The following is a 15,949-nucleotide window of genomic DNA, read 5'->3' on the forward strand; positions in this document are numbered from 1 at the left end:
GGTACCGGGCCCATTGTGCTTGGGGCAGATGGTACTGACGGCAAGTTTTTTCAAACGACAGTAGATAGATGTCAATGTCACTGTCTTTTTCCATAACTGGAAATTTGGCTGCCTGGCTTACAGGCAGAGAGGTGTTCCTGTGCTCTAGGGATCCAAGGTTCTGAGCCTGTCGCTGCTGCTGGAGCCTAGCCATCTCCAGTTAGTGCCGGCGATCAGCCTCCCTCTGCGCAGCCTCTCTCTCAGCCTGGAGTTCTGCAGCCTCTCTCTCAGCCGCAGCCTGGCGTTCCAGAAAATGCAGGTACACCATAGGATCCATCTCCCTTATGCTTTTTAGTGTTTCCTGCATTTGAGGGTAGTCTATGCTGGTTGCGGGCAATCTGGGGCTGGCCTGCCCATACTGTGGCTTGGAGGTGACATTCAGCGATACTCAAGTGTCAGTCCCTGCTTGCCCATCCTGCTAGGCCGTTTCTGAACCACTGGGCTCTGAAGTAACAGGAACCCTTTCAGGTTTAGGTTCCCCTGGGTTCTGGTCTGCCCGGATATCATACTCCTGTAAGGCATGAATCATTCCTTCCTGATTTTTGCCACTGACGTCAATTCCTCTTAATGCGCACTCAGCAGTCAGGTCATTTTTGCTCATCTTCTTATATTCCGATAACCCAGGCATGTCTGCAAGCAGAAAAGATAGAAAGGTGCTGTAGGAAGTAACTGTTGCTAGATGTTTCTTTAAAAAAAAAAAAAATGCACCGCCTTGTCTCTAAGGACTGTTTCCACAAATGTTACAATTCTTCAGTGCAGAGCTAATTCTTAACAATGCACTGAATGCTCTAATGCAAAACTATCCCTCATACACTGCCAGCCAATATGTGACAGACGTGGGTATCAGATCCCTGCCCTCCTCACTAACTCGTGACAAAGGACTGGCCAATCTCACACCACACCGTCACTTACGTAACTATGCCACTCTCAGCTACACCCTGCACAAAGATTTTCCAGCTCACGGGACCACAGTCTAGGTGCCAGCAGCAGATTGATTGTCACTGGGCTAATTAAGCAATTAACCCCTTTAAATGCCACCACCCACATTTTGATCTGAGCAGGGGGAAGCTTGTAATTTTAGAAATACCAATTGTGATTTTAGAAAAACTTTCTGTAACACACAGTGTCACCACAGACATGTATGTTCAGAGGATTTATTCTATACAGTAGCACTCTTCAAGAGACAGGTTCTTTGTTAGCTTAAATGGTGTAAGTATCCGCGCTGCTCTAGATAGCAAATACTAATAATAAAGTGACGAGTGTAACTTCACATTTAACAATAATAATCAATCAACAATTCATGACAGTGATAAATAAATAGATAAATACATAAATAGGATTGTCCTTGTGCTGATCAGCAAATTATGAAGTCCTTGTAATAATAAAGTGCCTGTGCCTGTGCTGTAAATCAACTGTTGCAATGATCAATTAAAGAAATATTAGATAGTCCTTGTAAATGAATAAAGTGTTTGTGCTTTGAATCAATTTGTGCAGATCACTCCGTGCTCCCCTCCTGTGTCCTCACTAACTAAACAGATGGGGAAATGATGCATATATCGCATTTCAGCATAAAGAATCCCATTTTGCCATTTTCTTTATAATAGGTAAATCCTTAAATGGAAGGTTTTCCCAATGTTGACTCTTCGGTATAGGTGTATATAGAATCAAAAGAAAGTCGCCATAGTGTAAAATTGTATGTTTTATGGTAAAAACAAGATAATATCCACTAACATATAAAAGGTCATCTGCTGTGTCTTTTTTAATAATGAAAAGGTCAAAGTTGGAGCAAATAAAATATTTACAGAAAAAAAAGGTGTTTCAAAGAAATAGAGACATAATTCAGCAATAGCAAAAATAAGGTAGAATTGTAGAGGAAGAATACTTGCAGTCAATGTCCTGGGTGTTCTCAGAGTTCAGTCAATGAGCCCAGGTGTTATCGGTTCTCAAACTTGACAGATGTTTCTGCTTTGATGGTACCATGAGAACTTGCATTAAGGGTCTCCCTTTTTCTCCTTAATTCATTTAGTATGACATTTCTCATCCAAATATATACTTATTGTTAATGTGTCATGCTCCTGTCTGAGTTGATGAATTGTTTGTGTATTTGTTAAGTTTTGAATTGGGCAGAGCTCTATGATTGCCTTTTATGATCCCCATTAGTTCTAGCTATCCTTAACCACTTCTGGACCGGAAGGATTTGCACACTTAATGACCAGGCCATATTTTGTGATTCAGCACTGCATTAATTTAATGGACAATTGTGCGGTCAGGCGACACTGTACCTAAAATAAATTGATGTATTTTTCCCCCCCACAAATAGAGCTTTCTTTTGGTGGTATTTGATCACCTGTGCGTTTTTTTATTTTTTTAAAAAAAGAGCGACAATTCTGAAAAAAAAATCAATATTTTTCACATTCTGCTATATAACATCCCCCCCCCCCCAAAAAAAAAAAAAAAAATCTGAATTTCATAACATTTTAGGCCAATTTGTTTTCTGCTACATATTTTTGGTAAAAAAAATTCACAATAAGCGTATTTTGATTGGTTTGCATGAAAGTTATTGCGTCTACTAACTACGGGAAAGATTTGTCATTTTTATTGTTTTTTTTTTTTTTACCAGGGATGGCAGCGATCTGCGATTTTTTGTGGGACTGCGACATTGCGGTGGACAGATCGGACCCCTGACTGACATTTTTGACACTTTTGGGGGAACCAGTGACATTACTACAGTAATCAGTGCTAAAAATATGCACTGTTACTGTAATAATGACACTGGCAGGGAAGGGGTTAACATTGTGGGTGATCAAGGGGTTAAATGTGAGCCTAGGGGAGTTATTCTAACTGTGGGGGGGGGGGTGTGGCTTGAGAAATGATCATAGAGACCTGTGTTCCTATATATATAGAAGGATCACAGGGGCTCTATGATCATTCCAGGGAGAAGAACGGTCAGCTGTGTTTTTACTAGCCTCCTGCGCGCGTTCCGATGTATAGCTACAGCGGTTCACACAGGAGCAGCTGCCTGCCGCAGTATAAGTGTGGTGGGCAGTCGTAAAGCGGTTAATGGATTTGGTCAAAGTTTTACGATAGGCCTGGACAAAAGAAACAGACACCCTGCCAGGACTCAATTAGCAGTTTACAGCTCTGCACAGGCCTAAGTTCTGGTTTTTGATGTCTCTGAGTTTAAATAACAGCTCTTTTGAAGTGTAAAACCTATGCATTCCAGGAATTAAAGAAGGAGGGAGGGGGCAATGTGTAATTGTTCTGCAGGACAAAGGACATTGAAGTGACTAACTGGAATCAACATGCATTATGTAAGTGAAAACAACTTTTACAATATCATATCATACTTTTTATAAACCAAGACTTTAAGAACAATGGTGGAAATAACTAACAACCACATTGTGGAGTAACACTCAAAACAATATAAAAGCAAATGAATGAAGGTAGAACAATGGAATAACCTAACATTATTTTGTTTCTTTTAGTCATACAAGATCAAGTCAAGTTACAAATCTTTTGCTGCAATTCCTACAAATACATTACTTCGAGATCAACAGGTTAGTGAGAGCTTTAAGTCATAGAGTGACATCTAATTTATATGCCAAAATATTGTAAATGTATTTTGTCAATATATGTCAAGTACTTGTAATACAGACATGTATATAAGGTAGAAAATTTGCAGGAACCAGGTCCTGCTAACGGTGGACTTTAAGGCACTCAAATGGAACAGCATATAGATTAAAATTAAATTTATTAAACATCATATAAAAAGGACATAATAGACACCATAGTGATTAATAAAAACAACACACATGAATTATGTGTTAGTTACACATAAAATGAGTGGCATAGATGAAAAACTTCTACACATGAACTTAACACGAGAGGTGTTGATTTGGCGAAATGGTCGATGCGTTTTGCTTCGTGCTTCCTCAAGACCAGCCACAAATATGCCACATAAATGTAATGTTCTGGTACCTCTGGTACCCTTGTTCCATATTTCTCCTTTGCTAATTGCGTCCCATCTTGTGTAACAAGAGACGCATATACCTTTAAGACCGGATGACATCATTGCCGAGTGCCGCTATGAGCGGCTATTTCAATCGCCGGCTTTCTCTCACTCATCGCTCGTTCAAACCACATGTTCACCGCACCTTCTCCTGTGAAGTCGGAGCTGCTGACATTTCCTTTGCTGAACTGACGTCGGAACCTCGCCGCTGATCCGTATCTCGCTACGGGATCACCTCTCTATCTATGGACATTGTTACTACTAACCTATCTAAGTGATAAGTACCCCACAGGGGATTCCTTACTAACCAATCTCCTACTGTCATCTACTGCAATTACCAGGACTATCTATCTATCTATTCCATACCATCTGCATAGACTGTTAGCTCTTGGGACTACCTTCAACTATCCTTGCACTAGGTTACTGTCTAAGTATACTCCATCTGTGTCCTCTTACCATCTGCACTATACTAGACATCAGAACCTATCTGCTTTACCATCACCTGCAACTCTCCTAATATTACTCCTAGTAATCACCATACAACCTGTCTCTCATCTATACATTCTCATATGTTCTATCCCTCCACTAAAACATCTGATTGAGTATATGTATATTGCATAACAGGCTGTACACCGTGATGAAGTCCTGAGAGTTGGATAGGTTTATTCAACAGTATCTCTACAAGGCTACTGAGTGTGATAATTCTGCAGCTGAAAATCCATCCATTAACAAAAACGCATGAAGGTTACAGATTGAACGAGCCTTAAAAAAAAAAAATATGGATTCAGCAGAATTACCCACTCATGTACTACAATTAAAACAGCAAGTAGATGCATTGATCCTTGCGCTTACAGAGGTACAAAACGAAAATCAGACCTTGAGACAGCAGGTTGGCCGTCTCACACAGCTTTCTGCTGCTCAGCCCCGTGAGCCTAAGATAAACCCTCCTCTAGTGTTTTCTGGTGATCGGAGCAAATTTCGTGAATTTAAAAACGCATGTCGTTTGTTTTTTTTGTTAAAACCTCTAACCTACACCACGGACCAAATTAAAGTTTGTACCATCATCTCCTATTTAACGGGTGAACCCCGGGCCTGGGCAGACGCTCTCTTTGAAAAGGATGATCCACTCCTTAATTCTTACCCTCTATTCCTAGCACAACTCGCTAGTTTATATGAAGATCCCAATAAGCAGAGTACCGCTGATACCCAGTTACGGGCCTTGAAACAAGGAAGGAGACCCGTTGAAGATTTCGTGGCAAATTTTAAAAGATGGTCCCCTGATTCAGGGTGGAACGACACATCTTTGAGAACGCAGTTTAGACTCGGCCTATCTGAGGCCGTTAAAGACGAGCTCGCCCGAGCGGATTTACCTGGCACTCTGGAGGGACTGATACAGACCAGTATCAATATTGACAGACGACTACGAGAAAGAAAGGCTGAGAAGATGGGCTCACCATTTTCCAGTCCTTCTCGGATGTTGCCTGCTGACCCTACTCCTATGGAAGTAGGAATGATACGCCCACCTCTGACGCTTTCTGAACGTGCTAGAAGGAAGACCGAACATCTCTGCATGTACTGCGCATCTCTGAATCATTTGATAAGCGGCTGTCCCCTTGTCCGCAGAAAAGAGGGTGAATGTTCAAATGTCTTTCTAGGCGGACTCACAACTTCCTTTTCTAATCCTTATCTTTTTGTTCATTTAACATTGCAGTGGGACCAAACTAGGATCACCACCAAGGCTATGATCGACACAGGATCTTGTGGAAACTACATTGACATTTGTTTTGTCTCCCTTAATAAAATACCTATTGTTTCAAAACCCAAACCTGTCTCCGTTAGTTTTATTAACGGTACCCCCCTATCCTCTGGTCCTATCACCAGTCAGACACAGGCACTCCTTGTAACTGCTGACGAGTCTCATGTGGAGACCACCACCTTTGATGTGTTAACATCACCACATTTCCCAATCATTTTGGGACTTCCCTGGTTACACATACATCAACCAATCATCGATTGGAAAACAAGAACGCTAGCGTTCTCTTCTCACTATTGTGAAACGACGTGTAATCTCCCCACATATGATAGGATCCTGTCTGTAGTGCCGGATGACATTATACCCAAGTGTTATCAGGACTTATCGGAGGTTTTCCTTGAAAAAAACGCTCAAATGCTACCTCCTCATAGGGACTATGATTGTTGTATCGATCTACTCCCTAATAGCAAGTTGCCCTTCGGACATGTTTATCCTCTCTCACAGGATGAACTCTCTCATCTTAAGGAGTAAGAAAAATAAGAACTTCCGCGCTATGGACTAAATGGATAGATAAGTGAATAATTAAGTGAAAAAAATGTGTATAAATAAATGAATAAAAAATATGTAGTAAATGTATAAAATATAAAATATATATATATATATATATATATATATATATATATATAGATATATCTAAAAATAGGCTGCAGCCTCCCTGGATGATAGTCCGGAGACTATGCACTGGATATAAAAGGAATAGGGGTGATGGCGCTGCCTATATAATTTAGATATAATAAAAATGTAATAAGCTGTGATGCAAAGTGCCTTAAGCTAAAAACAATAATGTGTAATATTCAAACAATAATATATTCCATAAAAACTTCAATTAAGTGCAAGTGCAAGGTATAAAAGTGCCTGCAGAAAGATTGGAAAGTGACTGGTGCAATAATTGTATGAGCAATAAATAATATTTAACATGCAATATTAATGTGCTAAAAAATATGGTGCTATATAAAGTGAGCTGTTCCACTCATACCACGTGTTGATATGGGGAATAAAAAAGTGCCAACAGAGCAAAAATAGAAAAAAGTTATTATTTTAAAAAAATATATACAGCTTGCAATGTCCAATAAGGAAAGATCCAGTAGAAAAGTCTATATCATGTGCGGTGACTTCAAAGGCAATAAAGGTGACAGCACTCGGAACAAACCGACACTCAGGTGAAAAGGTGACCCCGTGGTGGGTGGTAAGGTGCTGGGATTCCTTTGATAAAATTGCACACTTACCAGAGACACCCACCCCACACAGGGGTATAGAGCGGGTGTATTTATGGGTCTGGCAACCTAGCGGTATCCTCCTATCCCTGGGTGGAGGGCGTGTGCCGAGGATCAGGCTGGTCCTGGTGTGGATGTACCCTAGGATGGTCCCCTGTGTGCCTTCCTGCCTAGGTATGTTCCGAGGGATCCACTCAGCTCCACTCCCGATATTTAAACCAGAAAATAAATGGTGGACATAGTGTAATTCCGCAATATGCTTTATTGAGCAAAAAAATGAAAAGGTACTCACATTGAACAGGAAAAAAACGAGCGTGACTGTATTGTCCGAGCGCTTGCGATCCAAGCCTCGTTCCCATATAGGTTTACCGGAAATGACTTGACACGCTGTACGCGTTTCGTAGCTTGTACGTCATCAGCAGCGTCAAGTCACGTCCGGCAAGCTTCCCTTAAATATGTATGCGGTAACCAGGCAACCCTGATAGAGCTTCCTGATTTGTTGTGCGGTCCGAGCGGACTACGGAAACATGGCGCCTGCTAGAATGAAAAAAGCTATATATAAAGCAGAGATGACTCCGTCCGAATATATTAAAAAAACTCTTAGCGAGGCGGTATATATAAATATCAGTGTAAAATGGTTCCTGGTCATGCATATACATATTTCCGGAAGAATAATATACATTCGGTATTCGAATACATAAAAAGGTTATATATAAACATCAATACATGTCGATAAAAGTAACTGTCAGTAAAACATAAAAAATAAAGAAATATGAAATAAAAAATATGAAAATATATACATAGGAAGAAGATAAATGTAAAGAATATAAAAAATGATGAAAATATAAGAACGGGGGGGGGGGGGAAGTATAGAAGACGGGTATATGTAATTTTAAACTGTGTTTACGATGGGGGAATTTTTCGGGAGACATCTAGTGGACATGGGCAGAACTACACAAAATAATGTCAATAAATACATATATTGAATTCACATGAATTTAAAAATATATTTTGAATATTTTAAAAAGGATATTAAAATATATTAAAATGTTTAACTAAGAGGCGGATAGGAACTGCGTGAGGGTAAAAGTGTTGCAAATATCTAGTGTTAAATCTAATAAATGTAATAATCATATATGGGATTTATTTCCGTATGGCACACATAATTTAAATGAAGTTACACTAGGACATCTCACATGTATGTGTCATGTCCCAATATGTCACAGATGTTAACTAGATCTAAAAACAAGAGTGTTAAATAATCCTAAGTTGCACAGATAAAAATGAATACTAAAAATTAGAAATAAAACAATTTAAATCGATATCTAAATTTAGGCCTTTGGGCTGTAGTGTATGTAATCTATAGATCCATAAAGTTTCATTTTTGGAGATCTTTCTTGTTTTGTTGTCTCCTCGCCAATGTGCGGATATACAATCGATGCCACAGAAAGTGAGGCCTCTAGGGTCCTTATTATGCTTCTCCGCAAAATGCCTAGACAGGCTGTGCTTAGGAAAGCCTAAACGGATATTTTTAATATGCTCTCTAATTCTGATATATAACGGTCTGGTGGTCCTACCCACATATTGTAAACGGCAGGGACATTCCACCAAATATGTAACATGGTCTGTCTGGCAAGTAATAAGTTTATTAATATTGAAATTTTCCCCTGTTGTTCTCGATTTAAATTGTAATGTTTTCCTCGGTTGTTTTGGGTTAGTCTTACAGGCCAAGCATCTTTTGCACCTAATGAACCCCTTAAGGTCTTTGAACATTTTCACTGGTTTAGGTGGATCCACCACGTTGTGCACCAATTGATTTCGAAGTGAAGGTGCCTTTCTGTATATAAACGCAGGTTTATTGGGTAGCAATTTGGAAAGGGTCCTGTCGGGTTTTAAGTATAGGCCAGTATCTCTTGATGATGCGTTCAGTCTCTCTGAAATTTTTATGAAATCCTGTAATGAAAGCCATTTCTCCTCTCTTGTTTGTACGATTCTTTTTGTTTAGCAAATCGTCCCTATTCATTTTGGATATTATTTCTCTAGTTTTGTATAATTTCTCTTTGTCGTATCCTTTTTCTACAAATCTATCCAATAGGATTTCTGATTGTGTTAGAAAATCTTCGTGTTTATCACAATTCCGTCTCATTCTTATGAACTGGCCTTTAGGTATATTCCCTTTCCAATTGGGATGGTGGCAACTATTAATAGGTATATATCCGTTTCTGTCTGTGCTCTTAAAAAAAGTTCTACTTTTTAAAACATGTTCCTCCTTAAAAATTTGCAGATCTAAAAAATTGATCGATTCTTGGTTCCAGTTGCCGGTGAACTTTATTCCAAAAGGATTATTATTAAGTATTGAAAAAAATTCTTTTAAAGTGTCTTCAGTGCCATTCCAAATAATTACAATATCATCTATGTAGCGTTTGTAAAAAACCAACTCTGGAATATGTCGCCCATAGACACAAGTTTCCTCTAGTAAGTCCATGAGTAAATTAGCAACACTCGGTGCATATTTGGCTCCCATAGCCACACCCTTTGTTTGCAAATAGTATTCTTTATTATGCCAAAAGAAATTGTGTGACATTGCCAATTCTAATCCCTCAATAATATATTCTATCTGTGTTTGTTTTAATTTGCTATGTTGTTGTAATGCCTTTTTTACTGCCCGTAGGCCATCTGATTGGGTGATGCTTGTATATAGCGAATTCGCATCTATAGTGGCTAGGAAGCACTGGTCTGTAATGGGAATGGATTTTAAATCCTTAATAAGTTCGGAGCTATCTTTAAGATAGGATCTACCTTTTTTGACTATTGGTTGTAGATAAGTGTCTATGTATTCACCCAGTCTTGAGAACAGTGAATCTATGCCACTTACTATAGGCCTACCGGGTGGCTTCTGTGCGTTTTTGTGGATCTTAGGTAAATAATATACCACTGGTATCTTATTCGATTCAGATATTAAATATTCTCCTTCTTTTTTATTGAGTATTCCTAGTTCCTTCCCCTTTTTCACGTAGTCTTTAAGTTTCTTTTTGTATGTTTTGGTAGGATTGCTTTTAAGCTTTTTATATGTGTCAGGTATACTGAGAAGGTGGCTCATTTCGGCTTCATAATCAGATTTGTTCAAAATGACTAGGCCACCTCCCTTGTCTGCGGGCCTGATGACTATGTTTTTCTTTTTCTCTAGTTTCTTTATGGTGTGTTGGATGTAGTTGTATTTTCTTGGATTGGTTTTTATCTTACGTAGATCCGCCTCTACCATTTGTTTAAATGCACTAATGCATTCTGCTCCCGGTACTTTAGGGTTAAAGAGGGATTTATTCCGTAACCCTGAATGCTCAAATTTAGAATTGACTGATGTTTGCGTGGAACCTTTCAGACTAAAATGCTTCTTTATTTTGAGTTTTCTTAAAAACTTGTGCAAATCTATAAAAACTTCAAAGGGATCCACTTCTTTATTTGGGGCATATTTAAGACCAAGATCTAGGATAAAAAGTTCATCTGGAGTAAAAACAACATCAGTCAGATTAAAAATGCCCTGTCCTAAAATTCGCGTCTTCTTTTTCTTCTGGCCTCCTCTCTTCCCTCGTGTACGTCTTCGTTTTCCCAGTATTGGTTCTGGTATTGTGGTCTCAAGTATCCTGTTTGTTGTTGACCTCTCCATGTCCCTTGGTATCCTCCTCCTCCTCTGGGTGGGACCGGTCTTCGGTTCCTGGGGTGGAAAGTGTTCCAGTTGTTGAACCTTTGGGGGCCTCCCCAGCCTTGCCTTCCTTGTGGTCTTGGCCATCTTTGAGTTTGTTGGAAGCCATATGGTGGGGGTCTTGGGCGGGGACCCCCCCGAAAAAAACTTCTAGGTTCTTGATATTGTGTTCTGTCTTCCCTATTGGGTGTGAAGGATTCTCTTCTTTCCAAAGGGGAATACTTATCAGGACTTATCGGAGGTTTTCCTTGAAAAAAACGCTCAAATGCTACCTCCTCATAGGGACTATGATTGTTGTATCGATCTACTCCCTAATAGCAAGTTGCCCTTCGGACATGTTTATCCTCTCTCACAGGATGAACTCTCTCATCTTAAGGAGTATCTGGATGAGAACTTGGCAAAAGGATTCATTCGACCTTCTACTTCCTCCACTGCTGCTGGACTCTTTTTTGTCCGCAATAAGTATTCTAGCCTTAGGCCTATCATTGATTTCAGACAATTAAATGCCATTACAATAAAGGATCGTTATCCTTTACCTCTTATTCCTGAACTTATCGAACAGGTGCGTGGAGCTTCTCTCTTTTCAAAATTGGACCTAAAAGGGGCATACAATTTAATTCGAATCCGTAAAGGGGATGAATGGAAGACGGCATTCAGAATCAGATACGGACTGTTTGAGTACCTTGTAATGCCATTTGGGCTATGTAATGCTCCCGCAGCCTTCCAACGGTTTATAAATGAGATATTCAGAGACTTGCTTGACGTTTGTGTTGTAGTATATTTGGACGATATACTTATCTATTCTCATTCCTTACCTGAGCACATAAAACATGTGAGACTTGTGTTGTCAAGAATACTTGCACATAACTTATATGTTAAATCAAAAAAATGTTTGTTTCATAAAGAGGAAGTACTATTCCTAGGATATATTATATCAAAAAATGGAATCAAGATGGACATGAGCAAAATATCCTGCATTCTAGATTGGCCTGTGCCAACCACTCGCAAAGCATTGCAAAGGTTCCTAGGATTCTCTAATTACTATAGGAAATTCATTAAGAACTTCTCTGCGATTGTGAAACCTCTCACACAACTCACAAGCACGAAGAAACCATTTAATTGGTCAAAAGAAGCAGATGGAGCATTCTGTCTGCTGAAATCAAGCTTCACTACTGCCCCCATACTATGCCATCCAGACCCATCCCTTCAATACATCTTGGAGGTAGATGCGTCAAATATGGCAGTAGGAGCAGTTCTCTCACAACGACCAACAAACACCTCACCTCTTCACCCAGTTGCTTTCTTCTCAAAGTCATTAAGCAGCCCCGAGGTGAACTACCCAGTAGGAGAGAAGGAGTTATTAGCCATAAAACTGGCATTAGAGAATTGGCGACATCTACTTGAGGGCACTCAATTGCCAATCCTGATATATACTGATCACAAAAACCTTCAATACCTTCAGACTAATAGAACTCTTTCCCACCGGCAGGTTCGGTGGTCGTTATTCTTTCTGAGGTTTAATTTTTTAGTGACTTATACGCCCGCAGACAAAAATAAAAAAGCGGATGCACTTTCACGACTAGCCGAGAAAGATTCTACCGAGGTTCCCTCAGTTCCTATAATACCACTTGAACGTATTATCGGTGTCATTCGCTCCCTGAAGGAAGAGATTTTGCACAGCATAGGACTGGACTCACCTCCACCACAACTAACTACTGACGCAGAAGGCTTCCTCTATTACAACGATAAATTATACATACCCCCTACTATGCGAACCAAGATCTTGGAATTGTCGCATGATGTACCTATGGCAGGACATATGGGTATGACTAAAACTTTAAATCTACTTACTAGGCAGTTTTGGTGGCCAGACATGAAGACAACCGTAAAAAAGTTCGTTTCATCTTGTGATATCTGTGCAAGGTCTAAAATTGACAACACAAAACCATCGGGGTTACTTTGTAGTTTACCGATACCCCAGGTTCCGTGGGAAGTGGTATCCTTAGACTTCATAGTGGAACTACCACCTTCCAAAGGATTCAACACCATCTTGGTATCAGTGGACCATCTGACCAAGATGGCACATTTTACTCCTATCCGAAGACTACCTTCGTCCAAACAAACAGCGGAATTACTTGTGAAACATGTCTTTAAGTTACATGGTATTCCAAAAACACTGCTGTCTGACCGTGGTTCACAATTCATCTCAAAGTTTTGGCTAGCTCTATGTCAGATACTACGAATAGAGCGTAAACTTACTTCTCCATACCACCCTCAGACCAACGGACAGACAGAGAGAGTTAACCAGTGCATTGAACAGTATCTGCGTTGCTATACTTCGTATCTACAGGACGATTGGGCAGATCTCCTCCCGCTGGCGGAATTCGCCTATAACAACGCGACTCATAGCACTACTAAACAAAGTCCATTTTACCTAAATTACGGGTTTCATCCCACACTCCTTCCACCACGTATCTTGCCATCAAGTAATCCAGTGGCATCTGATTATCTTGCCCAGATAAAGGATTCTCTGGGATTACTCAACAATACCATATCACATGCTCATAGCCAACAAAAGAGGTACTACGACCTCTGTAGGAAACCCTCTCCCCGATATGCCATTGGGGACCTTGTTTGGCTTTCTACAAAAAATCTGAGATTAAAAATCCCTAGTAAAAAACTTGGACCTCTATTTCTGGGACCTTTCCCAATAGAGAAGCTTATTGGAAAAGCTGCAGTACAACTCACATTACCAGCAGACCTCAAGATACATCCTATCTTCCATGTGTCTCTATTGAAGCCCCATGTTCCTAACCAAGGAATAAGGCCTACTATCTCACCTCCACCTCCTGTACAAGTGGAAGGTGGAGAAGAATTTGAGATAAAAGAAATTTTGGATTCCCGTTTCAATAGAAGAAGACTCCAGTATCTTGTACGATGGAAGAACTATGGGCCCCAAGATGACACCTGGCTGGATACCTCCGATATGCATGCCCCTAGACTGATTCGCAATTTCCACTCGAAATATCCAGAAAAACCAGTTCTAGAGGCCTTCCGGAGCTGACCTTAAGGGGGGGGGGGGTACTGTAATGTTCTGGTACCTCTGGTACCCTTGTTCCATATTTCTCCTTTGCTAATTGCGTCCCATCTTGTGTAACAAGAGACGCATATACCTTTAAGACCAGATGACATCATTGCCGAGCGCCGCTATGAGCGGCTATTTCAATCGCCGGCTTTCTCTCACTCATCGCTCGTTCAAACCACATGTTCACCGCACCTTCTCCTGTGAAGTCGGAGCTGCTGACATTTCCTTTGCTGAACTGACGCCGGAACCTCGCCGCTGATCCGTATCTCGCTACGGGATCACCTCTCTATCTATGGACATTGTTACTACTAACCTATCTAAGTGATAAGTACCCCACAGGGGATTCCTTACTAACCAATCTCCTACTGTCATCTACTGCAATTACCAGGACTATCTATCTATCTATTCCATACCATCTGCATAGACTGTTAGCTCTTGGGACTACCTTCAACTATCCTTGCACTAGGTTACTCTGTCTAAGTATACTCCATCTGTGTCCTCTTACCATCTGCACTATACTAGACATCAGAACCTATCTGCTTTACCATCACCTGCAACTCTCCTAATATTACTCCTAGTAATCACCATACAACCTGTCTCTCATCTATACATTCTCATATGTTCTATCCCTCCACTAAAACATCTGATTGAGTATATGTATATTGCATAACAGGCTGTACACCGTGATGAAGTCCTGAGAGTTGGATAGGTTTATTCAACAGTATCTCTACAAGGCTACTGAGTGTGATAATTCTGCAGCTGAAAATCCATCCATTAACAAAAACGCATGAACGTTACAATAAATCACTCAGATCCAATACGGTCACATGCGCCTGGGGAGGCAGACACAGGGGACAGATGGCTGCATAGGGCTCAGTTGAGATACCATATTGCTTTAGAAGTATGTATATGACTTCCTAGGGATAGGTTCATCAGTAAATGGGATGCTTGTGCAGTACTGACATGAACTTCCTCTATCCCGTCTTGTAAGTATTCAAAGAAAAAATCTTCCCTTAGAAATCTCTCTTGGATTATAGGTAAATGTCCAAAGCAGACATTCTGTTTTTAAAGATCTGCCCAGTTAGCAGCCTGGATACTGCTTCAAGAGAGGAAGCCAGTATCCCAAGCCAGGAAGAGGGGAGTCATGATGGCGGTGAGAGACTCAGTTGCCTTTTCCATATCCAAAGAGAATTTGGACATAGAGTGTAGATATATTATACTTGTCTGCACCATTAATAACTGTATATATACCTTGGTTAATGTTTATGCCCCAAAATCACACCAATTGAAATTTATGTGCAAGCTATTTGCCAAAGTATCTAAGGTACGCCAGGGTCATTTAGTTGTGTGTGGGGATTTTAACCTTGTGGCTGACCACATCACGGATGCCTCCTCCAAGTCAAAATCTTGCCTGCCATCCCTGGGTAATTTTATCCATGCAGAGGATGTACATGATATGTGGCACTACCAACGTGCAAACGAGCGTGACTTCACGTACTTTTCCCCATGAAACAACTCATACACCCGTATCAACATGTTCTTAGTTGGCCAATTTCTATTACAAAGTGTACTCATCGACCATATCTGATGTTTTATGGTCTGACCACGCAGCCATTTACAGTATATGTCTTTGATTAAGGCCAACTCACACCCACCCACGTTTATATGGCACTGCAATACCTCTATAATTCTAAAACTTGAATTCCAGAAGTCTATTACTGTTGCTTTATGAGGAGTTTATGTGTAATCTCAATTAGCAACTTTAAATAGATATGTGTGTGTATATATATATATATATATATATATATATATATATATATATATATATATATATATATATTTATGAGATATTGGGTTTTGATTTCCACTAATAGTTGATATAAATGAAATGAAGTTAAGTTGTGTGAAACCAGTCTGCAGGTGTTAGTAATTGATTTACCAAGTCCTTTTGAAGTGCAGGAATGTGGTTAGGTTGGGCTACTTTTCATAGACCTTACGGGGCCGAGGTAATAATTGATAATAGGCCGTGTCACTTCTATCGTTATCTCTGATCCCACTTCAAAGATGCTCTCTTTAGATATGCAATGAA

General features: G+C 40.0%; 1 protein-coding gene across 4 annotated transcripts in view; it reads left to right on the forward strand.

Moving 5' to 3' along the window:
• MLIP (muscular LMNA interacting protein) overlaps positions 1-15,949 on the forward strand; it is a 444,758-nt gene that overhangs the window by 198,160 nt on the left and 230,649 nt on the right. For all 4 annotated transcript variants that reach the window (XM_082250228.1, XM_082250229.1, XM_082250226.1 and 1 more), the window contains exon 5: positions 3,525-3,596. In XM_082250228.1, the coding sequence (XP_082106354.1) occupies positions 3,525-3,596 (72 nt within the window). The remainder of the gene's footprint in view (positions 1-3,524; positions 3,597-15,949) is intronic.

Source organism: Pelophylax lessonae (assembly GCF_965119305.1).
Source record: "Pelophylax lessonae genome assembly, chromosome: 3".
Lineage (NCBI taxonomy): Eukaryota > Metazoa > Chordata > Amphibia > Anura > Ranidae > Pelophylax > Pelophylax lessonae.